General features: G+C 48.5%; 1 protein-coding gene across 5 annotated transcripts in view; it reads right to left on the bottom strand.

Moving 5' to 3' along the window:
- Positions 1-25,705, bottom strand: part of LOC142585246 (uncharacterized) — a 45,746-nt gene that overhangs the window by 10,031 nt on the left and 10,010 nt on the right. For all 5 annotated transcript variants that reach the window (XM_075695843.1, XM_075695842.1, XM_075695847.1 and 2 more), the window contains exons 4-7: positions 17,566-17,898; positions 10,906-10,974; positions 10,710-10,814; positions 8,434-8,839 (exon numbers count right to left, since the gene is read on the bottom strand). In XM_075695843.1, coding sequence (XP_075551958.1) covers positions 8,434-8,839; positions 10,710-10,814; positions 10,906-10,974; positions 17,566-17,898 — 913 coding nt within the window. The remainder of the gene's footprint in view (positions 1-8,433; positions 8,840-10,709; positions 10,815-10,905; positions 10,975-17,565; positions 17,899-25,705) is intronic.

Raw genomic sequence — 25,705 nt, 5'->3', positions numbered from 1 at the left:
AGGAAGACACCAACGAAAAGCTATTTACAAGTATATTTACAAGGCAATACGCTTCGCTTGACCAAGAGGCAACAGCCCGCGCTAGCTTCTAATCGTCGTCGTCGTCTTCACACTGCTCGCCTTACGTGATCGCACATACTGTGCCGTAGCACTACCCCCGGCGGCAAAAGCGCCGTCCCGGAGCGACTAAAGATCGGACTCGGAAGCAGTGTAGTAGGCCTTGAGCCTACTGACGTGTACGACATCACTAGATGCCAGAGGAGAGGACGAGGTTGAACCCACAGGAGCAATTTCGTAAGTCACAGGCGTCACCTGGCGCAGCACGCGGTAGGGCCCTGTGTAGCACGAAAGGAGCTTCTCAGAAAGTCCGACGTGACGAGTGGGCGACCACAGGAGCACGAGCGCACCAGGCGAAAACTGTACGTCGCGATGGCGGGCTTTGTACTGGCACTGCTGAGTGGTTTGTGAGGCCGTCAGTCGAGCACGGGCAAGCTGACGTGCATGGTCGGCGAGGGCGATGGCATCGCGCGCATACTCGCTTGTTGAGACCGCAGCAGGAGGAAGTGCCGTGTCGAAGGGCAAGGTAGGTTCGCGACCGTAGAGTAGATAAAAGGGAGAAAATCCAGCGGTGTCGTGCCGGGAAGAATTGTACGCAAATGTTACGTAAGGAAGGGCAATGTCCCAGTCGTGGTGGTCCTTGGAAACGTACTTGGCCAGCATATCGGTAAGAGTACGGTTTAACCGCTCTGTCAGGCCATTGGTTTGAGGATGGTATGAGGTAGTCAGTTTGTGTTGAATGGAGCAGGAACGCACAATGTCAGCGATAACTTTCGAGAGAAAGTTTCGACCACGGTCAGTAAGGAGCTGTCGCGGGGCGCCATGAAGCAAGATAATGTCACGCAAGAGAAAGTCCGCGACGTCAGCGGCGCAACTGGTAGGGAGAGCCCGAGTGATAGCGTATCGGGTGGCGTAATCAGTCGCGACGGCTACCCATTTGTTCCCAGAGGATGACGTGGGAAAGGGACTGAGCAGGTCTAATCCAACACGAAAGAACGGTTCCACAGGGACGGTGATCGGCTGGAGATGACCGGCAGATAGCACCTGAGGTGTTTTCCGACGCTGGCAGGGATCACATGCAGCAACGTAGCGTCGAACGGAGCGAACGAGACCAGGCCAATAGAATCGACGGCGGACGCGGTCGTACGTGCGGGTTACCCCAAGATGTCCTGCAGTGGGGGCGTCATGCATCTCAAAGAGCACAGTCTGTCGTAGCTGTTTTGGCACGACAAGAAGAAGGTCAGAGCCGTCAGGGAGAAAGTTCCTTCGATACAGAATGCCGCCCTGGAGGACATATCGGCGAACGGATGCGTCGGTAGGTGTAGAGCGCAGACGCTCGATAAGTGCTCGCAGCGATAGGTCGCGGTACTGCTCATCGGCGATGTTAGCGAAGGCAGACAGAGAGAAAATGCCGTTGGCGCTACTACTGTCGGCGTCGTCAGGCTCGTCGACCGGGTAGCGAGACAGGCAGTCAGCGTCCTTGTGTAGTCGGCCAGATTTATAGGTGACAGTATACGAATATTCTTGGAGGCGTAAGGCCCAGCGACCAAGTCTTCCTGTAGGATCTTTCAGGGAGCATAACCAGCAAAGCGCGTGATGGTCTGTGACAACGGAAAAGGATCGGCCATATAAGTATGGGCGGAATTTCGCAACCGCCCAAACTAGGGCCAGACACTCACGCTCAGTGATGGAATAGTTGGGCTCCGCGGGTGAGAGGAGCCTGCTGGCGTAAGCGATAACCCGGTCTTGGCCACGCTGGCGTTGTGCCAGGACCGCGCCTATACCGTGACCGCTGGCATCAGTATGGACTTCGGTAGGCGCAGAAGGATCGAAATGGGCCAGAACGGGAGGCGTTGTGAGAATGTCGATTAGATGTGAGAATGCAGAGGCCTCGTTATCGCCCCACTGGAAAGGTGAGTCTTTTTTCAAAAGCTCGGTTAGTGGTCGTGCTATGGCGGCGAAATTTCGCACGAAACGGCGGAAGTACGAACAAAGGCCGATGAAGCTGCGCACATCCTTGACACACTTCGGAACAGGGAAGTGCTCAACAGCATGGATCTTGCCTGGGTCCGGTTGCACTCCGTTCGCGTCAACGAGATGTCCAAGGACGGTAATCTGGCGACGGCCGAATTGGCACTTGGATGCGTTGAGTTGCAGACCGGCTCAACGAAAAACGTCCAGGACTGCTGAAAGGCGCTCCAGGTGCGTAGCGAACGTTGGGGAGAATACGATAACGTCGTCCAGGTAGCACAGGCACGTGGACCATTTGAATCCGTGAAGAAGGGAGTCCATCATGCGTTCAAAAGTGGCAGGGGCGTTACATAGACCGAACGGCATCACTTTAAATTGATAAAGACCGTCGGGTGTGACAAAAGCAGTCTTCTCGCGGTCGAGATCGTCCACGGCAATCTGCCAGTAGCCGGAGCGAAGGTCAATAGAGGAGAAATAGCGAGCACCGTGGAGGCAGTCAAGGGCGTCATCAATCCGAGGTAGGGGATACACGTCCTTTTTGGTAACCCTATTAAGGTGCCGATAATCCACGCAAAAGCGCCATGAGCCATCCTTCTTTTTGACCAGTACGACAGGTGACGCCCATGGACTATATGATGGTTCAATGATGTTCTTGGCAAGCATTTTGCGAACTTCTGCGTGAATAACTTGACGCTCAGCTGGTGACACTCGATACGGGCGGCGATGAATAGGAGGGGCATCGCCGGTATTAATGCGATGTTTGACAGCTGTAGTTTGGGCCAAAGGACGATCGTTAAAGTAAAAAATATCGTGGTAGGAAAACAGAACGTGGTAGAGTTCACGAGCGTTCTCGGACGGCAAGTCGGTGGCAATCATTTTCTGTAAGTCAGCGATGGTACAATTTGCCGACTGCGATGGTAGAGGAGTATCGGATGAAGTGTCGTCTACTGCAATGGATGCTACTGAGTGATCCTCGAATGAGCAAAGCTGGGCCAGAGACATCCCGCGTGGCAGCACTTGTGTCGTCAAGCCAAAGTTGACCACTGGCAGGCAGACGCAATTCGCCGTAATAGATAAAACTGTATGAGGTACTGTGAACCCGTGTGTAAGGAGGACGTCTTGCATAGGAGCCGCGATGTAGTGACCGTCGGGGACTGGAGGGGAGGACACGAGGTCAACGTAGGTCAGTGCCGAAGGTGGCAAGCGAACGAAGTCGGCGGAACTGAGGCGACTGGGGTGTGGTTCAGCAGGATCCAGAACAGGCAGGTCAAGGCGGAGAGTACTGGCGGAACAATCGATGAGAGCAGAATGTGCGGAGAGGAAGTCTAAGCCGAGGATGATGTCGTGGGGACAGTGGGCGATGACTGTGAATAGCACGATTGTTGAGCGATCGGCTCAACAGAGGTCAGCGCTCATCACGGACAAATGCGCCCCAGTGTCTATGAGTGCAGACACTGAAACACCGTCGACTTGCACATCAAGAAGGTTCAGATGAGTGGGCAACGTCAGTAGAGGATTTGGCGGCGTAGGGAGCAATGCAGCGTCACCTCGACGCGCTGCATCGTCTAGTTTTCCGGCTGGGAGCGGTGTCCGAAAGGAGTCTGTGAATAGGAGCGACGGGGCTGGGGAGAGCGAGATTGTCGTCGTTGGGGCGAAGGCGAACGAGAATAGGGGCGGGTCGTTGCAGGAGAATCAGTGGCGGCATTATCGGAGCGTGCGGCATAGGGACGAGAAGGGCCACCTGGGGAGCGAGAGTAGGCAGTATAAGTAGACCGGATCGGGGAACTCCAGCGACTGCGACAGTGCAGAGAAATGTGCCCGATTCGATGGCAGTAGAAACAAATGGGCCTGTCGTCAGCAGTGCGCCATTCAGAAGGGTTGCGGAAACGAGGTGGGTAGGAAGACGCGGGACGGGGCGGAATGGAAGAAGCCGGGCGGGTATCAGGGCGATGGGTCGAGCAGATGGTGTGAAGACCCATGTTTTCGAACTCCTGGCGGACAACTGCCTGGATGAGGTAGACCGTGACTGCAGATGTGTTGGTGGGACTGGAGTCTAAGGCAGCCGGCTGCCTCGATCTCACACCGGACGATCTTGGTAACATCGCCAGTGTTGTTGGGACGAGGAGTGTCGGCACAGGAAGATGTCGCTGGGGTGTTGGGCAGACGGGCAAACTTCTGGTCAATACGTCGGCTTTTGGCGAGTTCCAGGCGGCGGCACTCTTTTATAACAGCATCCACCGTCGCTACGTTGTTGCAAACGAGCAAGTTGAAGGCGTCATCGGCAATGCCTTTCAGGATGTGGGAAACCTTGTCTGTCTCAGTCATGTGGGTGTCAACTTTGCGGCACAGAGCCAAGACGTCCTGAATGTACGTGACATAGGGCTCTGTGGACGTCTGCACACGGCCGGAAAGCGCCTTCTGCGCGGCAAGTTGGTGACCGTAGGGGTTGCCGAACAAGTCTCGAAGCTGTGTCTTAAGTGAATCCCAACTGGTGAGCTCATCTTCGTGCGTGCGATACCAAACTCTAGGTGTGCCACCGAGGTAAAAGACGACGTTGGCGAGCATAATAGTAGGGTCCCACCGGTTATTGCGGCTGACGTGTTCATACAGGCTGATCCAGTCATCGACGTCTTCCCCATCTTTGCCTGAGAATACGCCAGGATCACGGGGAGCGGGGAGAGTGATGTAGGTCGTCGAAGTGGCAGCAGGTGTCGGAGCCGGCGGAGTCGGGTTGTCGTCGCCGGGAGCCATGAAGGAAGGCTCGACGTACCGTCCACTGCGAAGCTCCGTGACGAGGTACAGGGAACGTCCACCTCCACCAGATATGTTACGTAGGAAGACACCAACGAAAAGCTATTTACAAGTATATTTACAAGGCAATACGCTTCGCTTGGCCAAGAGGCAACAGCCCGCGCTAGCTTCTAATCGTCGTCGTCGTCTTCACACTGCTCGCCTTTCGTGATCGCACATACTGTGCCGTAGCAATATTTTTCTACTTTGTGGTACAAGACAGGTAAAATAATCCCAGTATTTAAAGAAGGTGACCATAAGTGCACGAGTAATTATCGTCCTATCTGCATTTTGTCTTCCTTTAGTAAGGTCATCGAAAAACTTATACATAATCGCTTAACTAAATACTTATCCAAATTTAATCTTTTAACTCCTGATCAATTTGGTTTTCGTGACAATTTTTCAACTGAATTAGCGCTTATTACATTTACTGAGAGGGTCAAATTAGCCATCGATCAAGGCCTCTTAGTTGGTGCTCTCTTTATTGATTTCACCAAGGTGTTTGATACAATCAACCATCGTATTCTTTTAAGTAAACTTGAATCATATGGCATTTCTGGACCGCCTTTACGAAAAATTCGCAACTACCTAATTGACCGACAATATATAGTCGAATTTAATGGTGTCTTGTCCTCATCAAAAACTGTAAATACAGGTGTCCTTCAGGGATCAATACTTGGGCCACTTTTATTTCTCATATTCATTAATGACTTGCCAGAAATATTAACACATGCGCACTGCCTTCTTTACGCTGATGACACCACCATTTTCGCATCTGATAAAAATTTATTTGCATTGCAGGATAAACTTAACGCGGACCTAACGAATGTTCATTCATGGTGTGTAAAAAACAAGCTAACCATCAACCCATCTAAGACAACATTTATGGTATTCCATTCTTCAAAATCTTTGCACATTGACTCTATTGTAGTGTCTCTAAATAATAATGTATTTGCAAGATCCACGTCTACTAAATTTCTTGGTGTAGTACTAGATGAAAACCTAAAGTTCCAGTGCCATATTCAATCACTTATTCAAAAAATCTCATTTGGTATTCACATCATAATAAAAACTCGCTCTTTTTTCCAGCAAACCATTCTCATGTCTTTATATTACGCGTATATACACAGTCATCTCTCATACTGCCTGTCATCTTGGGGTAATACATATACCACACATCTTCATCAGTTAGAAGTTTTGCAAAAGCAGGCATTACGATTAATTGCATTCCAATCGCATACATCTCCCTCTGCTCCAATATTCCGTTTCCTAAATGTTTTACCTTTACGCATGTTATTCAATCATAAGCTGTCGCTACTTATGTTTCGTCTTATAAATACCGAGTTTAATATTCCAGGTTTTAGTCGCTCTAGCCTCATCAATTATAACAACACAAGATTTTCAGCTCAACTCAATCTTCTTCTTCCAAAAGCAAGAACTAACTATGGGAAATTTACCGTCGCGTTTTCAGGCATTTCTGTTTGGAATTCTATACCATCTGACATGAAGACATCTACATTATTATCATTCAAGCGTAGAACGAAGGAGCATTTCATGAACACTTTATCTGATGCGTAGCATAATTTAACAAACCTAGAATTAATTAGTATGTTGTTCACTTTAACATTACGCAATGTACTTTTCAATTACCGAGTTACTAAATTTTGCCTTAATTGATACTTCTCCTCGTTGTTAGCTTTACGTGCCATTTATCCTCGTTTGAATTGTTGCATGTTATTTTTAAGATTTCAATTATTTTTCTTCTTTTTAACTCTGTGAATATACCTGTGATATTGTTAACAGATTTTTTTTTCTATCTTATCGTTTATTTCCGATGTAGAAACTGTATAATATATGACATGACTCACTGTTTGCCACGATCCTACTATCCCCTTTTCATGTTTTGTTAGGAGGTCCCCCCGACAGTTGTTACTTCGGGACCTCCGAATGTGTACTTATACCCATCTTGTATTTGTTTTGTCGAAAATAAATATTGATTGATTGATTGGTTGATTGATTGATTGATTGATTGACCCTTCTGATGTCAACAGTGCCTCGCAGTTGCTACCAAACCACATCTTCGGATCCAAGCCAGCTCCCAACTTTCATATATTTTAAAGGAAAGTATTTGCCTACATTAGAGTAAGTGAGGTACTTCTTATATTCCGATGCTCTCGATAGCAAATTATGTTGCAATCATTGTCACTGTAATTAGGAGTGTGGTCTAAGCATGTTTGTAATTTTTGTTGTTGTTAAACAAGAACTCTACAGCTCAACTGCTGGGCATGTGCAGGTTTTACCACCTCCTGAGGTCTTCTTTATGGTCAGAGGTGGGCTGATCCCAATCGGATGTCATGGCAGCAGCACTGATGTCACCAAAGACAGCACAGACGTCAGCAAGCTCAGTGTTACTTTCAGAAAGCAAACAAACAAGTGTGCGTCTTTGTAAAAGTTTGTGCACTCCACACTACAAACCATACATCAAAGTTTGATAACCATGCACTATACACACCACGCTTGTTCATTTGAAGTACTAAAACTGGCAGGGTGCCGTTTAGTGCAATAAAAGTAAAGCTTAACAAAATGCATTTACTTGGCAGGCTTGTGCAAATGTGAAATGTTGAAACCATCAGAAGTTGTTTAGTGCTACACATATATATATACACACACACAATAAACCTCCAAAAATTCGTCTTCGGTTAATTTGATCCTGACAAAAGGTTCCGGCCAGCACCCATGCATTTTTATGAGCCCAAACTTTTATTACTTTAATCCTAAAATTGGCCTTCACTGGATAATTTGAACTTGACCAGTCAGCACAAATGCACCCGACCTCTATGATCACCCCAGTAGTGACCCCCTCAGTGGCAGCGTCTATTTCAGCGGAGCTTGAGGAAATTGAATTCGTCAAACAAACGCCATCTCTCATCGAAAAATGCTTATTTTCAGCCTGCCCTAGGGAGATCTTCAAGCAGTAACCAAATCTCTCCAATGTCTAATCACGTTATTTGCCCAATTCTAATGCGCGCCTGTATATTTTTCGAGAAAATTGGTCGAAACATTGTCTTCGCGGTACAATCAGACACGAAACCAAAACAGCCTTCGCGACATTCGTATGCTTTACCGCATAACACAAGCTTTACAGCATAACATGAATGTATTGCGGCGAAGTTGAGATGAAAAAAAAAAAAAAATGTGGGGCGATGCTGACTTTCGGATCTGGCCGCAGTGGTGGAACACACAGACTCTTCCCCATTTTCCTTGCTAAAAAATCGGGTGTGCATTTAATTTCTACTTTAAGTGCTTTATTGTCCCTTTTATGCTAGTCTTCGACTTTGGACATACAGAAAGTGGATGTGCATTTGATTTAAGGGCATGTTAGAATCGAGCAGATACTAATGCCAAATGTATCAGCAACGTGTCCTGGCATTTTTTTTTCATATTTTTTAATCTGACCCCCCGGATAAGTCAATCAATTCGTCGAATTAACAGAAGTCGTCTGCACAAGGGTTATCAGGTAGTTCTGCTGTCCTGCTGTTCACTTCCACATTACACAATGCCTTGTAGCCAAATTAAATAAAAATGCTGAAATTACTTATGCCAGTTTTGCCATACCTTTTCAAGGATGGAAGACGAAGTTTGGCACGCAAGACATCCAGAAATTCTTTGCTGACATACTTGGCGGCTTCTGACACAATTTTTTCACGGGTCATGACAGGTCTTGCTGGCCTGTGATACCTTGAGGTGGCACGTAGAAGATGAGACCTCGCAACCCAATAATGGCGCCTCCTCCTTTTTTTATCAATTGGCAGTAGCTCCTTGGGCACCTCAGTTGCAGGGTTGTTAGAAATGTCCGACGGCTGCTGGGGTTGGCAAAGGAGTGGGGGAGCAGTCACTTGTCCAGTACTGGGATGCCTGGTCAAATATATGCACTGCTGGTCTTTTTGAAGCAAAGGGGGGCGACCACGCTGTCTGGGCGTTTGATGCTGCTGTGCGGTCCCCTGACTTTTGATTGCTCCGCCTGAAAAATAAGATTTTGTCAGAGCACTAGAAATGTGAGAACAAGGGCAACAAAAAATATGCATCCAGAATCACATGCGAGTCTGTATACCTAAACAATCTGCAGTACTAAAGCAGATGTACCTGAGTATAAACATACCTATTATTATTGTACTTAATCAGTCACTTACTCTGCAGAGGTGACACCTCAGAGTGAGAACCTGATCAGATGAAGTGTAGCTTAAGAAGAAGCTTTCGCTCAGCAGTTCCTATCGAAATACCAAAGAAACGTATTTCTCTGCAATTACTGCACCAAGGTTGATCAAGTTTGCTGCATTAAAAAGAAAAAGTTAAAATGTAGCGATGGTAGGAAGTGGGTTCCTTATTTAGGCCATCAATCTTTGCCTCCAAGATTTGATCCGTGCTTCAAAGATTTCTATCTTTGTCTCACAGTCTATCTATGCCTTCACATTGTCAAAACCTTCAGCCACTTCTGCTGGTGGTGGTGATGGCAGAAGTGGCAAAGGTTCTGACAGTGCCTCAAAGTACGGGGCCTTTGACGGCTTCTAGTGAAGTGCAGTAAATATGTAAATGTTGGTTTACTGCACCTAAGAGGAGTGTATGCTTAAGATCTTTTTCGACTAGAATTTGTGGCTCATAAAAATTTCATTTATAGAAATTTAGCGCCCCAAAATGTCTAAGTTAGGCATTTCGCAATAAGTGTACATGCTTTTATCGGTCCATTATGCCAAATAAATAATGGGTGAGACCATGTGAATAATGGTGGTTTCCAATCAAATAATTTCGGGTTAATCGTTCATTAAGTCAATTGCACTAATATGTATAATGAAATGCTACACAAATAGGCAGTTAATTGTCCTGGTAAAATGTGTATAGGGACTTTGGCTAAGTTCAGTGCCTCGCCCCGATTTTATCCCGAGGAGGATATTCGCATAATTTGTCGCTATATCTAAGTGGACTCCAAAGAGCTTATTAGTGAGCCATCCAGGCATATTAATGCTTCTTTTCTAACCAAAGCAACGTGATGCTGTTTTATTTTGCCTTTTCACATCCTTACCAATGACTCACCACAGGAGGAGGTAATTTACAAGGCGCTCAATACGGTGAGGGGGCCTGTCATAATAATCTATACACTATGACGAGGCCCCTTTTGATTCCATCGCATATTATGCACACAGAAATGCGCTAGTTAGTGGTTGGCTTGTCTCACTGGGGTGCACAGTAACAACGTAAGAATGTGTCATTATTCATTGGTCTGCAGCGAGTAAAGTGGAATCTACCTAATGCCCCCACATCCCTCTCCCTAGGCTAAGCACGGGGTCGATTCGCTCCCAGGTGTGGTGGTGAGGCATAGGATAAAAGAACACTCACTGCAGCACTACAGAAAAAAAAAAAGAGAAAGAGAGGAAAAAAACTCGGAAAAAAACTTTGCCAGTGATGCGATTTGATCTGGGGACCCCACAATTTATAGTGAGGGGGTCCAACACTTTTGCATGGTGCCATGAAACTAGACTGAAAGGTCCCCTATTACACAGGTTCTGCACTGGCTCCTGTTACTCCATCACTACAGTGTTATGGCTATAGTGAAGGGCCCCCTCACATTAGTCAGTTCCGATTTACTAAAGCTACAGTTAAAAAACACATGGAAAACACCTAGGAGCAACAAAAACAAATACAGAAAAGACTAAATTTGAAGGAAGTTATTCTCATTATTGCTGAGCAACTTTTCACTAAAGATGGAGTGTTTAGGGCCACAACCTGGCAACTTCATGCAACAGAGTTAACACTCCTTTAAATGCCCCTACAATGAGCATTGCGACACTTCAGAGCTTGATTTTGAACAGCGTCAATGGCAAGCAGCAAAATCATACCATTAGGATCCGTCTTGCCATGCTGTAGTATACACTGTCCGGGCTGTTTGCAAATGGCTGAGTGTGCAATTGAAGCAGACACTAGTTCCTCCAAATACAGGACAGCTGAAAGAGTAGGAGAGTAGCCTCATTTTGGGTGATATTGAGTGTGCATTTGCTGCAACACACAAATACACACATAGAGCAACAAACTCACTTTTGCAGTATGCATGGTCGTAGTGGTCATAAGGCGCTGATGTGTCAGCAAAGTGCTCGTCTTCGTGTTCTGCACAAGAACGATATCACATTACCTCAACGACAATCACACACTTTAATGTACACAGCGAAGCTGAAGTGGTCTTGAAAATGGAAGTTTTGTGGTATTTTGGGAAGCTGTCAAAGTATTACCAAACCCCTGAAATAATTTTCTCAAAAGTATGTGTCCCTCCCCTCCTGCAGCAAGCGCAGCCAGTTCAGCAGAGGACAGGATGAAAGGAGAACCACCAGAAGTGGGGTCAACATGAGGGTCACGCAAGCCTTTTGCCAAGCTCCCCGGGTTGAGAACAGTTGGTCGCACATAATTTTCGTGCTCTCTGCAATGACATCTTGCGGAAAAAAAGTGCGCTTAATAAGCACATATTTTTCGGTAATTGCCCTGTTCCTGGCATAGCAAGGTTGCGATGACTGCGCTTTGGGCAGCATTTCGCTGTGCGATTACTACAAGTGGTCCTGGCGGTACGATATTTGATTTAATGACAATAATTTGAATATGTTTTGCCACAGTGGTGAAAAAAAAATTAGAAGTTACTCTACTAAAATAGTAGTACTTCATCAGCAGCTGTTACCAGGATAATGCTAGGCTAGCATAAAGTTGTTCTTTACCACTATCACAATGGCCACATGGGCACGGCTTGGTGCTCCCGCTGCTCCTACTCGAATGCACACCATCAAGTAGCTATAGAGCGAATAACGTGGCAGTTGTCTGGCAAGGCAAATGTGGGTTATAGCACAGCAAAATTGTTGCTGGCGCCAGTAACCCTTGCCAGCTTTACGCATTCTAGCTAAAGGTACAAATACACTAGTAGAAAGCTCCCTGCAATGGCGTGCCATGCCCTGGCGCAAGAACTTATGGCGAGTTTTGGTCAGAGCACAATATGAACAATCACCGCAATGCTGGCAGCTGAGAGCCAGCAGCCACTGTGTATTGTCCGCTTCGATCCAAGAGCGTACTGGATGGTGCTCATCAAAACATTACTGCCAATGGTGACAACAATGCAGTTTTTGTCACCAGTTAATACGTACTTCACACTATAATATTATTACGATAACATCGAGCGATGCTCAAGGGACGAGCCACCGCGAGAATGACGACGAAGTGGGTCTGTGCCCTTGGCGCGAGTGAATGTCGGCCTGGCACTCTGGCTCCAGTCCAGTGTTAATAGCCTGTAAATAGCCTCTTTCGTCTGTGTCTTTCTACACGTAACATTCTGGTGGAGGTCAGCGATCCCCGTCCTCGCCACGGAACTCTGGAGTGGTCGATACATCGAGCTTGTCACCATGCCTCCCGGTGATGAGCCTGCCTCTGCAACAGCTTCAGCTGGTCCGACTGCTCCAATCGTCACGGTTGCCCAACATCGCGACCCTGGTGTGTTCTCTGGCCTGGAGGGACAGGACGTTGACGAATGGATCAAGCTATATGAACATGCCAGCACTAATAACAGGTGAGACCCAACCATTATGCTCACCAATGTCTCTTTTATCTTGGCGGCACCCCACGCGTGTGGTACCAAACGCATGACGACGAGATAAGCAGTTGGGACACTTTCAAAGAAAAGCTACGGGAACTATTCCACGACCCCATTGGCCGCAAGGTTGCCGCGAGAAAGGCTCTTGCGTCTCGTGTTCAGACATCTACAGAGCCGAACGTTTCATACATCTTCGAGGTCTTGGCTCTATGCCGTAAAGCTGATGATGCTATGTTTGAATCAGATAAAGTGTCACATGTTCTAAAAGGCATTGCCGACGACGCTTTCAATTTGCTTGTTTTTGGCAACGTCTCGACAATTGACGCTATCATTAAAGAATGCTGTCGCCTTGAACAAGCCAAGAGCCGCCGTATCACACACCACATCACACGGCTAGCCAACACCGCTGCTACCTCGACATGTGAGGGTCGACCGCGTCAGGCCACCACCTGTGACGACGTCACCCGTATTGTTCGCCGCGAGCTCGAGGCCACCTGTTTGCCAGCTTTTTCCACGACGCCTCCTGATCCACCAGAAACCACGATTGCCATGATTCAGGCTGTAGTCGGACAGGAATTTGAGAACACGGGTCTGAACTCCGTGTGTTCAACATCTCAACCCAGCGTTCCCCAGTTCTCTACCGGCCCTCCTCGTCCCTGACAGTCCTTTTCTACCCCATCTCGCCGCAACCCGTCCGAATGGCGTACCCCTGATGACAGACCAATCTGCTTCCACTGCTGTCGCATCAGCCACGTTGCTCGCCACTGCCGCAGCCGATGGCCACCGCCTCCTCGGACATACGCTGCCACTTATTCCCGCACCTTTGGACCTTCTGTTCCCTATGCCACCTGCCATGAACCCACTGCCGCTGATGCCCTTGCTCCAAACCTTCGCTGCAGCCGCTCGCCCTCACCTCGATGCCATCAGTCTCGTTCGCCCCAACCCCGCCGTTTCTCTTCGCCGCCTATCGCCTCCCGGGCCCAGCCAGAAAACTAGGCACTGCAGCTTCTGGAGGTGAAGCTGCATTGTCGACACTGCCCTCAAATCCTCTGCTCACGTTAAACATGAACCAAAACCTTTTTGACGTTGACGTTGATGGCTATCCTGTCACGGCACTCATCGATACAGGGGCACATCTTTCTATTATGAGTGCTGCCTTACGACGACGACTGAACAAGCTCCTCACCCCAGCGTCGGCACGCGTCGTCCGCGTTGCGGATGGCGGTACTGTGCCTATCATCGGCATGTGTACGGCACGTGTTAGCATCGCTGGCCGCCACACTCCTGTCCTCTTCACTGCGATTGCTCATCGCCCCCACGACCTCATTCTCGGCCTCGATTTTCTCTCCGCGCATTCTGCTCTTATTGATTGCTCTGCCAGTACCCTTCGCCTAGAGTTGCCGATTCTCGCAGAACTTTCTGACGCACCCCAGTGCTGCCTACGCCCCACCGGCTTTATTCGCCTGCCGCCAAGATCAATAGCCTATATTGAACTCTTGTCCTCCCCACCAGTCCCTGATGGCGAGTACCTCGTCACTCCTCTGCCCGACATTCCACCACAGTATGACGTTACCGTGCCTCACAGTATACTTACTATTACTGCGAACCGCACTTTTATGCCTGTCTAACTTTGGATTGGCAAAGAAAATTTTACCGCAAAGTATTTGCCTTGTCAACGTTGATTGTCTCGGCGACCATCACGTGGCAACTTTATCGAGCGACGCTTCTTGTGAGCTTAGCAGGCCCATCGTGCCAGCCTTGGCCGCCGATCCCAAGATACAGAAAATGGTTGCAACGGACCTGTCTTCTGCGCAGGCTGAAGACCTTTACCAAGTATTATCGTCCTACAGAGATATTTTCGACTTCGACGATCGCCCTTTAGGCCAGACGCTCGCGGTCAAGCATCGCATTCTTAGTGGCGATGCTACGCCTATTCACCGACAACCATATAGAGTTTCTGCGTGCTAGACAAAAACATCATTGAGCCTTCTTCGAGTCCCTGGGCGTCACCTGTAGTGTTGGTTAAGAAGAAGGATGGCACGTGGCGCTTCTATGTAGACTACCGCCATCTGAACAACATTACTAAGAAGGACGTCTACCCGCTCCCACGTATAGACCACGCCCTTGACTGCCTCCCCGGTTCCAGCTATTTCTCTTCTATTGATCTTCGTTCTGGATATTGGCAGCTTGCTGTTGGCGATATGGACAGAGAAAAAACTGCGTTCATCATACCTGATGGCCTATACCAATTTAAAGTAATGCCGTTTGGATTATGCAATGCCCCTGCCACCTTTGAGCGTATGATGGACTCCTTGCTCTGTGGTTTCAAATGGTCCACATGTCTCTGCTACCTCGACGACCCATCATCGTCTTCTCGCCCACGTTCGACACTCACCTTGAGCATCTAACAGCTATACTTGATGTATTTCGAAAGGCGAAGCTGCAACTTAACTCGTCCAAATGTTGTTTCGGCCACCACCAAATTACTGTTCTGGGCCGCCTCGTTGACGCTTCCCGAGTACAGCCTGATCCCGACAAAACTCGCGCTGTCCGAGACTTTCCGGTTCCGAAGACAGCCGCAGACGTTCGAAGTTTTGTAGGGCTACGCTCGTACTTTCGTCGTTTTATTCAAGATTTTGCGGCAATTGCTAGACCCCTCACTAATATTTTGCAGAAAGGCGTACAATTCTCGTGGGGTACTGCAGAAGCCGCCGCCTTCTCTCGTCTCGTTACGCTTCTCTCCTCACCACACATTCTCGCCCACTTTGACTCTGATGCCTCTACAGAATTGCGTACAGATGCCAGCGGTCATGGCGTAGGTGCCGTCTTAGCCCAGTGTTAGCGTGGCCAGGATCGCGTTATTGCTTGTGCGAGCTGCCTCCTCACACCATCGGAGCGCAACTATTCCATTACGGAACGAGAATGCCTTGCTGTAGTCTGGGCGGTTGCGAAGTTCCGTCCTTACCTTTACGGTCGCCCTTTTTCCGTAGTCACTGACCATCATGCTCTCTGCTGGCTCTCATCGCTAAGAGATCCTACAGGCCGGCTCGGTCGATGGGCTTTGAGGCTACAAGAATTTTCATATTCCGTGGTCTACAAGTCTGGCCGCCTGCACCAAGACGCTGACAGCTTGTCGTGTTACCCTATTGACGACCCTGACTCCTCCAATATTACCAGTGCTGCTTGCGTATTCTCTGTGTCGCAGCTGCTTCATTTCGCCGATGAGCAACGTTGTGACGCCTACATCAGAGCACTCATCGACCGTTTTGAACACTCTCCGGCTGACGCCACGCTACACCTCTTCGTTCTCCGCGACGGTACTCTGTACCGTCGTAACCTTCATACGGACGGCTCTGAGTTCCTACTTGTCATACCTAAACACCTCCGCTCAACCGTTCTAGAAGAACTTCACGACGCACCAACGGCAGGACACCTCGGCGTATCTCGAACCTATGACCGTGTACGTCGGCATTTTTTCTGGCCGGGCGTTGCCCGTTTCATATGGCGTTACATCGCCGTTTGTGAACTTTGCCAACGACGCAAGAAGCCTTCCCAGCTCCCCGCTGGTTACCTGCAGCCGCTCGACATCCCTGCTGAGCCCTTCCATCGTGTCGGCTTAGACCATCTCGGCCCATTTCCGGAATCTACATCAGGAAACAAGCGAGTTGCAGTCGCGGCGGACTATGCGACCCGCTACGCCGTAACCCGCGCTCTTCCAACCAGTTGCACAACTGATGTTGCGGACTTCCTCCTGCATGATATCATTTTGATTCATGGTGCTCCGCGTCAATTGCTAACAGACCATGGCCGTACGTTCTTAGCCAAAGTCATTGACGACATCATGTGTGCCTGCTCAATACAGCCTAAATTTACCACCTCCTACCACCCTCAAACGAACGGCCTCACTGAGCGTTTGAACCACACCCTTACAGAGATGCTATGCAAATACGTTTCAGACGACTACCGTGACTGGGACCAGGCTCTACCTTACATCACTTTTGCGTACAACTCTTCCTGTCTCGACACTGCTGGCTTTTCTCCTTTTTACCTCTTGTATGGCCGTGAACCGACGCTACCACTGGACACTGTGCTTCCATCCACCACAGCATCAACTAGCGCTTATGCCCGTGATGCTATCGCCCATGCTGACCATGCTCACCAATTTGCGCACGCTCATCTACAAGTCTCTCAAGACAAACAAAAGCAACGCTACGACCTCTGTTACCATGATGTCCATTTTGTGCCCGGCACCCTCGTGTTGCTTTGGTCACCATCGCGTAAAGTTGGCCTTTGTGAAAAACTGCTTTCGTGCTACATGGGCCCATATTGCGTGCTTCGCCAAGTGATCGGTGTCACCTACGAAATCGTTCTAGCCACGCCCGCTACGTCCTCTGCTGTGACAACCAGTGACATTGTCCACGTCGCCCGACTCAAACCCTACAACTCTCCACGCCCCTTGGATATTTAACAGCACCGTGACGGCGTTTTTGCCGCCGGGGGGTATTATTACGATATCATCGAGCGATGCTCAAGGGACGAGCCGCCGCGAGAACGACAACGAAGTGGGTCTGTGCCCTTGGCGCGAGTGAATGTCGGCCTGGTGCTCTGGCTCCAGTCCAGTGTAAATAGCCTGTAAATAGCCTCTTTCGTCTGTGTCTTTCTACATGTAACAATATAAACCCGTTTCAGTTTTTGTACTAAGGGGGAAGATGCATTATGATGTCACGATACATTAGCTCGCCTCACTACTGCTAGTGATGCAGCTGCCATACGCAAACACAGCCAGAAGAAATGCATGCAGCACTCTCTTATACTTTTTTTATGATCAACAGCATCATATTTAGCCTCATTGCTACACAATGTCAGCAAGCTTTGCTCTGTGTCGTGATGCAACAATAGTGTCAACGATGTCAGGTTTGCGGTTTTCAAGTCCAATTTCAGCATCAAACCTAAGTAACGTTAAGCATTCCCCAACCTTTATAATTGCCAAGTGTCATATTTACACAATTTTGAGAAGTATGTAGTAAACATTCTGCAATTTCGAAAAAAAAAAAAAAGAGAGTCAGTACGCACTTAAAGTTTGTCCTTAGCATATCCTTTACAGTTGTTTCAAATGTCGGTGTGACACATACCATGGACTTCCTCTGGACCTGTCAATGACTGCTGCGAGAGCACCTCGGAAGAGTCGCTGAAATCTTCTGTCTTCGGTGTCAAAGGTGTGAATGGACTAGAGGTGATGGCAGGAGACAAAGGTGCAGCAGAGGATGGAGGTTCAGCAGGGGATGGGGATTCAGCCAACGATGGGAGTTCAGCAGGGGATGGAGGTGCAGCAGGGGACGGGGGTGAAGCAGGGGACGGGGGCGAGGCAAGGGTTAGCGATGCAGCAGGGAACGACGATTTAAGAGGAGGTAAGGAAGGTAAAGAGATTGTGTGGGGTGGAACACTTTCTGAAGACAAGTGTGGACCTGGAAAATGAGAGCAATTCAAGCAAAGTGAATATAACATGCTGCATTTCAAACAGAGCAATGTGTGCACTATCATACACTAACAATGTGTTGATTCAAGCTAGACCATGCTAAGTAGACCGATTTTACGACGAGTTACACTTCACCAGGGTTTCTGCGAAGCATGTCAGTAGCAGTAGTCCTCAGCTGACTGAAAGGTAGCTATGGTAAAAATCACATTTTGTTTGTACCGTGACAGATATGTGTAGCCCTTAAAATCAATCTTGCGGTGAACCCAACTACAGCGGTAAAGTTGCGAGGACTAGTGTCATCATGGCGCCGACAGGGCTGCTGTGCATGTAATCTGAACGTGGTGAAATCTGTTTTATTTCTCAGGCATTCAGCTAGAACAGATAAGATAAGAACAGATAAAAAACACCTTAAGCACTAGCATGTAATTTCTGCTTGCAACCATCAATGTTTCCCAAGATAGCTTATACAGCCCTGAATCCTGACGCTTAAAGCAGCCCTGCAATGCTTAAGATAAAACATTTGCTTAGTCACTAAACAATACTATTATGACACTATTGTTCAAAACACTGCCTGCTGTTTCTCTCAATTTCCTGAAATCTTTGCTACTTTTCAGGCATGTCTTTAGGTACTTATAAACACGGTGGCCCATTGGCTGGATTTCTTTAGATGTTGTGACTAAGCAGTGCCTTCTACAAAAGCAAGAACAGCGAGGTCTTTTCTGTGATAAGGTGGTGGTATAGGATGATACCATTGTGCCAGTACTATAGCCTCAGAGGTTTAAAGGCACAGTGGAGGTTCAACCACAGTGCTAGATTTGAGTACAGCTCAAACGATGAAAAGAAGATGCAATGAGGGCATGGAACTGGCAGAATTTGGCTGTGATAATTTTGTTATACAACTGCAACAAAAGCTTTTACTTGGAAAAGTTGCATGAGAAGTTACCTCACAATAATTAGTAGACACATTCTGCATCATTTAAAAAGAGGCACTACGGCATCCCTTTAACATGTGTGCTGTTGTTTTTCAACGTGAATGAATCGACTGAATTTGTTGAAGAAAACAGTGACAAGTCGACCTGCCTGCAGATGATTAAGAGGTGGATAAGGGGTAGTGTTGGTATCTTTCACAATGCAAAGGCACAGAATATACTGACGAGTCAGTTCTCGTTTACGTTACTTGAGCATCCATTCTTTGTTTCATTTATGCCAAATGTTGTAGGCACGGTCATACATATCAAGGAACAACAAAAGAAAATACTGCCGAGTTTTGTTATCATATACAGCACATCCACATCTGTTGCACTGATGTGGGGTTTACAACATGAATATGAAACAAGCTTTGCAAGAAAGAGTTAACTAGCAAAAAAACTACATATGACTTCAAACATTTTCGTCACAACTGAAAGCCCCCATGAAGGTAAAGGGCCGAATAAAAAAAAAACGGCGCTACAAGTTCATGAGAACTTGTGGCTCCAATAATATTGTTACGTAGGAAGACGCAAGCGAAAAGCTATATACAAGTATATTTACAAGAAAATACGCCGCGCTTGGCCAAGACGCAACAGCCCGCGCTAGCCTCTAATCGTCGGCGTCGTCTCCACATTGCTTGCCTCTTCGTGATCGCAAATACTGTTCTGTAGCACTACCCCCGGCGGCAAAGCACCGTCCCGGAGCGACTAAAGGCCGGACTCGGAAGCAGTGTAGTAGGCCTTGAGCCTACTGACGTGCACGACATCACTAGATGCCAGAGTAGAGGATGAGGTTGAACTCACAGGAGCAATTTCGTACATCACAGGCGTCACCTGGTGCAGCACGTGGTAGGGCCCTGTGTATCGCAAAAGGAGCTTTTCTGAAAGTTCGACGTGACGAGAGGGCTACCACAGGAGCACGAGCGCACCAGGCAATAACTGTACGTCACAGTGGCGGGCGTTGTACTGAGGCTGCTGAGTGGTTTGCGAGGCCGTCAGTCGAACACGGGCAAGCTGGCGTGCATGGTCGGCGAGGGCGATGGCGTCACGCGCATACTCGCTTGTTGAGATCGCAGCAGGAGGAAGCGCCGTGTCTAGGGGCAAGGTCAGTTCGCGACCATACAATAGATAAAATGGAGAAAATCCGGAGGTGTCGTGCCGGGAAGAATTGTACGCAAATGTGACGTAAGGAAGGGCAATGTCCCAGTCATGGTGGTCCTTGCAAACGTACTTGGACAGCATATCGGTAAGAGTACGGTTTAACTGCTCTGTCAGGCCATTGGTTTGAGGATGGTATGAGGTACTCGGCTTGTGTTGAGTGGAGCAGGAACGCACAATGTCGGTGATAACTTTTGAGAGGACGTTACGACCACGGTCAGTAAGCAGCTGTCGCAGGGCGCCGTGAAGATAATGTCACGCAATAGAAAGTCCGCGACGTCAGTGGCGCAACTGGTAGGGAGAGGCCGTGTGATAGCGTATCGGGTGGCGTAATCAGTTGCGACGGCTACCCCCAGGATGACGTGGGAAAGGGACCAAGGATGTCTAATCTAACACGAAAGAACGGTTCCACAGGGACAGTGATCGGCTGGAGATGACCGGCAGGTAGCACCTGAGGTGTTTTCCGATGCTGGCAGGGATCACAGGCAGCAACATAGCGTTGGACGGGGCAAGCAAGACCAGGCCAATAGAAGTGGCGGCAGACGCGGTCGTACATGCGGGTTACCCCAAGATGTCCTGCTGTGGGTACGTCATGCATCTCAAAGAGCACAGTCTGTTGTAGATGTTTTGGCCCGACAAGAAGAAGATCAGATCCGTCAGGGAGGAAGTTCCTTCGGTACAGAATGCCGCCCTGGAGGACATATCGGTGAACGGATGCGTAGGTAGGTGTAGAGCGCAGACGCTCGATGAGTGCTCTCGTCAATAGGTCTCGGTACTGCTCACCGGCGATGTTAGCAAAGGCAGACACACAGGCTCGTCTACCGGGTAACGAGACAGGCAGTCAGCGTCCTTGTGTAGTCGGCCAGATTAGTAGGTGACAGTACACGAATATTCTTGGAGGCATAGGACCCCACGACCAAGTCTTCGTGCAGGGTCTTTCAGTGAGCATAACCAGCAAAGCGTGTGGTGGTGTGTGACAACGGAAAAGGGTCGGCCATATAAGTATGGTCAGAACTTCGCAACCACCCCAAACTAGGGCCAGACACTCACGCTCAGTGATGGAATAGTTGCGCTCCGAGGGTGAGAGGAGTCTGCTGGCGTGAGCGATAACACAATCGTTGCCGTGCTGGCGGTGTGCCAGTACTGCACCAATTCCGTGACCGCTGGCATCAGTACGGACTTCAGTAGGCGCAGAAGGATCGAAATGGGCCAGAACGGGAGGCGTTGTGAGAAGGTCGATTAGATGCGAGAATGCAGAGGCCTCGTTATTGCCCCACTGGAAAGGGGCGTCTTTTTTCAAAAGCTCGGTTAGTGGTCGTGCTAGGGCCACGAAATTTTTCACGAAACGGCGGAAGTATGAACAAAGGCCGATGAAGCTGTGCACATCCTTGACACGCTTTGGAACAGGGAAGTGCGTAACAGCATGGATCTTGCCTGGGTCCGGTTGCACTACGTTCGCGTCAACGAGATGCCCAAGGACGGTAATCTGGCGACGGATGAATTGGCACTTCGATGCATTGAGTTGCAGACCGGCTCGACGAAAAACATCCCGGACTGCTGAGAGACGCTCGAGGTGCGTAGCGAACGTTGGGGAGAATACTATAACGTCGTCCAAGTAGCACAGGCACGTGGACCATTTGAAACAGTGAAGGGAGTCCATCATGCATTCAAAGGTGGCAGGAGCGTTACATAGACTGAACGGCATCACCTTGAATTGATAAAGACCATCGGGTGTAACAACAGCAGTCTTCTCGCGGTCTCGATCGTCCACGGCAACCTGCCGGTAGCCGGAGCGAAGGTCAATAGAGGAGAAGTAGCGAGCACCGTGGAGAAAGTCAAGGGCGTCATCAATATGAGATAGGGGATACACATCCTTTTCGGTAACCTTGTTAAGGTGTCGATAATCCACGCAAAAGCGGCATGAGCCATCCTTCTCTTTTACCAGTACAACAGGTGAGGCCCATGGACTACATGACGGTTCAATAATGTTCTTGGCAAGCATTTTGCGAACTTCTGCGTGAATAACCTGATGCTCAGCCGGTGACACTCGATATAGGCGGTGATGAATAGGAGGGGCATTGCCGGTATTGATGCGATGTTTAACAGCTGTAGTTTGGGCCAAAGGACAATCGTTAAAGCAAAAAATATCGTGGTAGGAAAACAGAATGCAGTAGAGCTCACGAGCGTGCTCGGACAGCATGTTGGGCGCAATCATATTCTGCAAGTCAGCGATGGTAGAAGTTGCCGAGTGCGATGGTAGAGGAGGATCGACTGAATTGTCGTCGACTGCAATAGATGCTACTGAGTGATCCTCGAATGAGCAAAGCTGAGCCAGAGACATCCCGCGTGGCAGCACTTGTGTCGTCAAGCCAAAATTGACCACTGGCAGGCAGACACAATTCACCGTAATAGATAAAACGCTATGAGGTACTGTGATTGCGGCGTTTCGGCCCTAGCCGGAAGCCTTGCGCAGGCGGGCAGCGGGCAGGAAGGAACTGAGCCTAGCCCCGATCCCGGCACGATAACAACAAGAACCCTTTATTTCACGCAAGCAGCATATCTATATAGCAAACACTCATGTGACAAGTGACGTCACAGACAGACAACGTTTCAGACATCAGGGCGAGAGCGCCCGATAACGCAGACACATGACACAGGGCACAGGCGCTATCAGCACATCTCCCCTTTTTTCTGAAAAGATACACCGGCACTTGCAACGAAACTTAGCACTGCAGCCAACAAAAGATGAACACTTTTTATGGAAGCAATCAATGCTCAAAACAAAATAACCGTCAATTACTGAACCCATATCGGTCTGGCGGTCAGACATGACGGCCAAATCGCGTTCTATATCCAGGAGGGTCAGTTGGTGGCAAGGGAGTATTAGATGGATTGGCAGCTGCCTTGTTTTTAGATGGATCAGTTTCCCGTTCCATTTCTACCTGACTATCACATGCCTGCGGAAACTCATAGCTACCTCCTTCCGCGCAGTCATTCTGCTGGGAAACAAAGTGAACCAGGAATTTCCGTTTTCTTTCTAGGACTACACCAGTAGAAGTTCTAACTACATATGAGCTCGGACGTTGTGCAAGACACAAGACTCGCGCTTTCCCTTTGCAGTCTGTCCCCCATACTTCCACTCCTGGTTTGAGGACTGGCAGCGGAAGAGCTCTATGACGACTATTGAAGTACCTACGCTGCCGCTGTCGGATGGTTACATCGCGATCTCTGAACTTTTTCAGGCTCGCCCTCTGGGGCAGAAGGCTCTTGGGAGGGACAGGAACTGTTGTGCATAGCCGCCTGCCCATCAGAAGCGCTGCAGGGCTTTTTCCAAGTGGCCTTGGGGTGTCCCTGTACGCTAGCAGCGAAAGATAGGGGTCCTTAGCTTTTATAATCAGCCGTTTAATTGTTTGGACCATCCGTTCTGCTTCCCCATTTGCTTGCGGGTATCTGGGGCTCGTCGTCACAGTGCGGAAGCCATAGTCGCGAGCAAATGACTAAAATTTCTGAGATACAAATTGTGTTCCATTATCTGACATGACAACCTCTGGTATGCCATGTCTTGCAAAGAAACTCTTGAGGTGCATAATGACAGTGACACTTTTTGTCGAAGATAGCAAGGCTACCTCTGGGTATCTAGAAAAATAATCCACAACCACCAAATACTCTTTTCCCTCAATATGGCAAAGGTCAACGTCTAGCTTTTGCCAAGGACGCTGTGGAGTGGTTGTCGGAATCATTGGTTCCGACTTTTGTTCCCTGTGCTCCGCGCACACTGGACAATCGGTCACCAAAGCTCTCAGCTGGCAACTCAACCCAGGCCGCCATACGGACACTCTTTGGCTTGAGCTCTGCATTTTTCAATTCCTTGGTGACTCTCATGCAAGCGCATCAAGACCTCTGCGCGTAATTTTTGTGGGATCACCAGCCGCACACCTTTGAGTAGCACGGCTTCAGCAACTGTCAGCGTTGCTCTTTCCTGCCAGTATGGAAGCAAGGCCATCGACAGCGATGAGAACTTTGGCCAGCCTTCCAGGCTGAATTTTACGAGAGCTTGACAGACTTCATCGGCTGCTTGTTCAGCTTTGAATTGTTCAAAAGGGCTAGCCTCGACGGCATTTGTCAAACAGCCAGAAACGAACTTGGCGACTTCGCCAACATTCAGCGCATGAGCATCAATTTGTTTTCTCTGAATCGGGGCTCTAGACAATACATCTGCAGTAATGAGGCTCTTACCCAGGACATACACAACTGCAAAGCTGAACCACATAAGCCTCATGCGAAAGCGCTGAATACGAGGTGGCAAAGCATCTAAAGGTGATTTTCCCAACAACGTTACAAGTGGTTTGTAGTCCGTTTCAGACAAAATTTCAAGACCTTTGATGTGCCTTCGAATCGTTCTGCCACCCAAGTCATTGCCAACGCTTCCTTCTCAATCTGAGAGTATCTGGTTTCGGCAGGCATCAACGAGCGTGACGCAAATGTAACAGGTCTTTTTTCATTGTTTGGTTGAACTTGCATCAGTACGGCCCCCAAGCCGAATAATGACGCGTCAGCTGAAAGGATCGTAGGGTACTTTACATCGTAGTTAGCCATGACGCGTGTCGAAGAAATAACGTCTTTGACGTATGACAGCGCTTGTTCTTGGACTGGTCCCCACGTCCATTCAGAACCCTTCAAAAGCAAGTGACGTAAAGGCTCTGTTTTAGAAGCCAAATCTGGTATGAATCTTGCCAGATGATTAGCCATACCAAGCAGCCGTCGAACGTCAGACACGTTAGCTGGCGTCGCCAGTTCTTTGATAGCACGAATTTTTTCAGGATCCGGCTTGATGCCATCTCGACTAAGCATATAGCCAAGAAATTTTATCTCAGTTGCCCCAAAAGAACACTTTTCTTTGTTTAGCACAACGCCGGCACTTGCGAGACGATCTAAAGTAAGACGCAGGCGCTCATCATGTTGAGCCTTGTCGTTGCCAAAAATTAGCACATCATCCATCATGTTTATTACGCCTGGGATTCCTTCAAGTATCTGCGACATTTTCTTCTGAAAGAACTTGGGTGCTGACGTTATTCCAAATGGCAGTCTTTGAAAACAGTATCGCCCAACTGGCGTTATGAACATAGTTAACAACTGGCTTTTGTGCGACAACTTAATCTGAAAGAAGCCGGAGTTGGCGTCCAACTTCGAAAACACAGAGGCCCCACTTAAAAGACCGAGGCTATCATGCACTGTCGGCATGAAATAGCGCTCGCGAAGTACTCTTTTGTTTAACTGCGTCAAGTCAACGCAAATACGAACCGCTCCAGATGGTCTGAGAACTGGCACAATTCCTGCACACCATTCTGTTGCTTCATCTGCTTTGCGGATCACACCATCTCGCTCCATACGCTCGAGCTCCTGCTTAACTCTGTCACACAAGGGGAAGGCTATGCGACGCGCAACCTGAATTGCAAAAGGTATAGAGTTCGGCTTTTGTCTAATTTTGTATACTCCTTTTATCGCTCCTAGACCACTGAAAAGCTGCGGGTAGGAAGCTTCGACGGCTGTTGCGTTACTGACCGAGTCTGCGAATTTAATAACTTCTAGAGCCTCAAGCGCTGGGAGACCCAAAAGTACGGAGCGTAATGGTGAGACCACGTACACGATTTGCTGGACAGTGTTTTGTTT

This window comes from Dermacentor variabilis, chromosome 6 (assembly GCF_050947875.1).
Source record: "Dermacentor variabilis isolate Ectoservices chromosome 6, ASM5094787v1, whole genome shotgun sequence".
Taxonomy (NCBI): domain Eukaryota; kingdom Metazoa; phylum Arthropoda; class Arachnida; order Ixodida; family Ixodidae; genus Dermacentor; species Dermacentor variabilis.
Note: the sequence above shows the minus strand (reverse complement) of the source record. Positions and strands in the feature narration are given on the sequence as shown.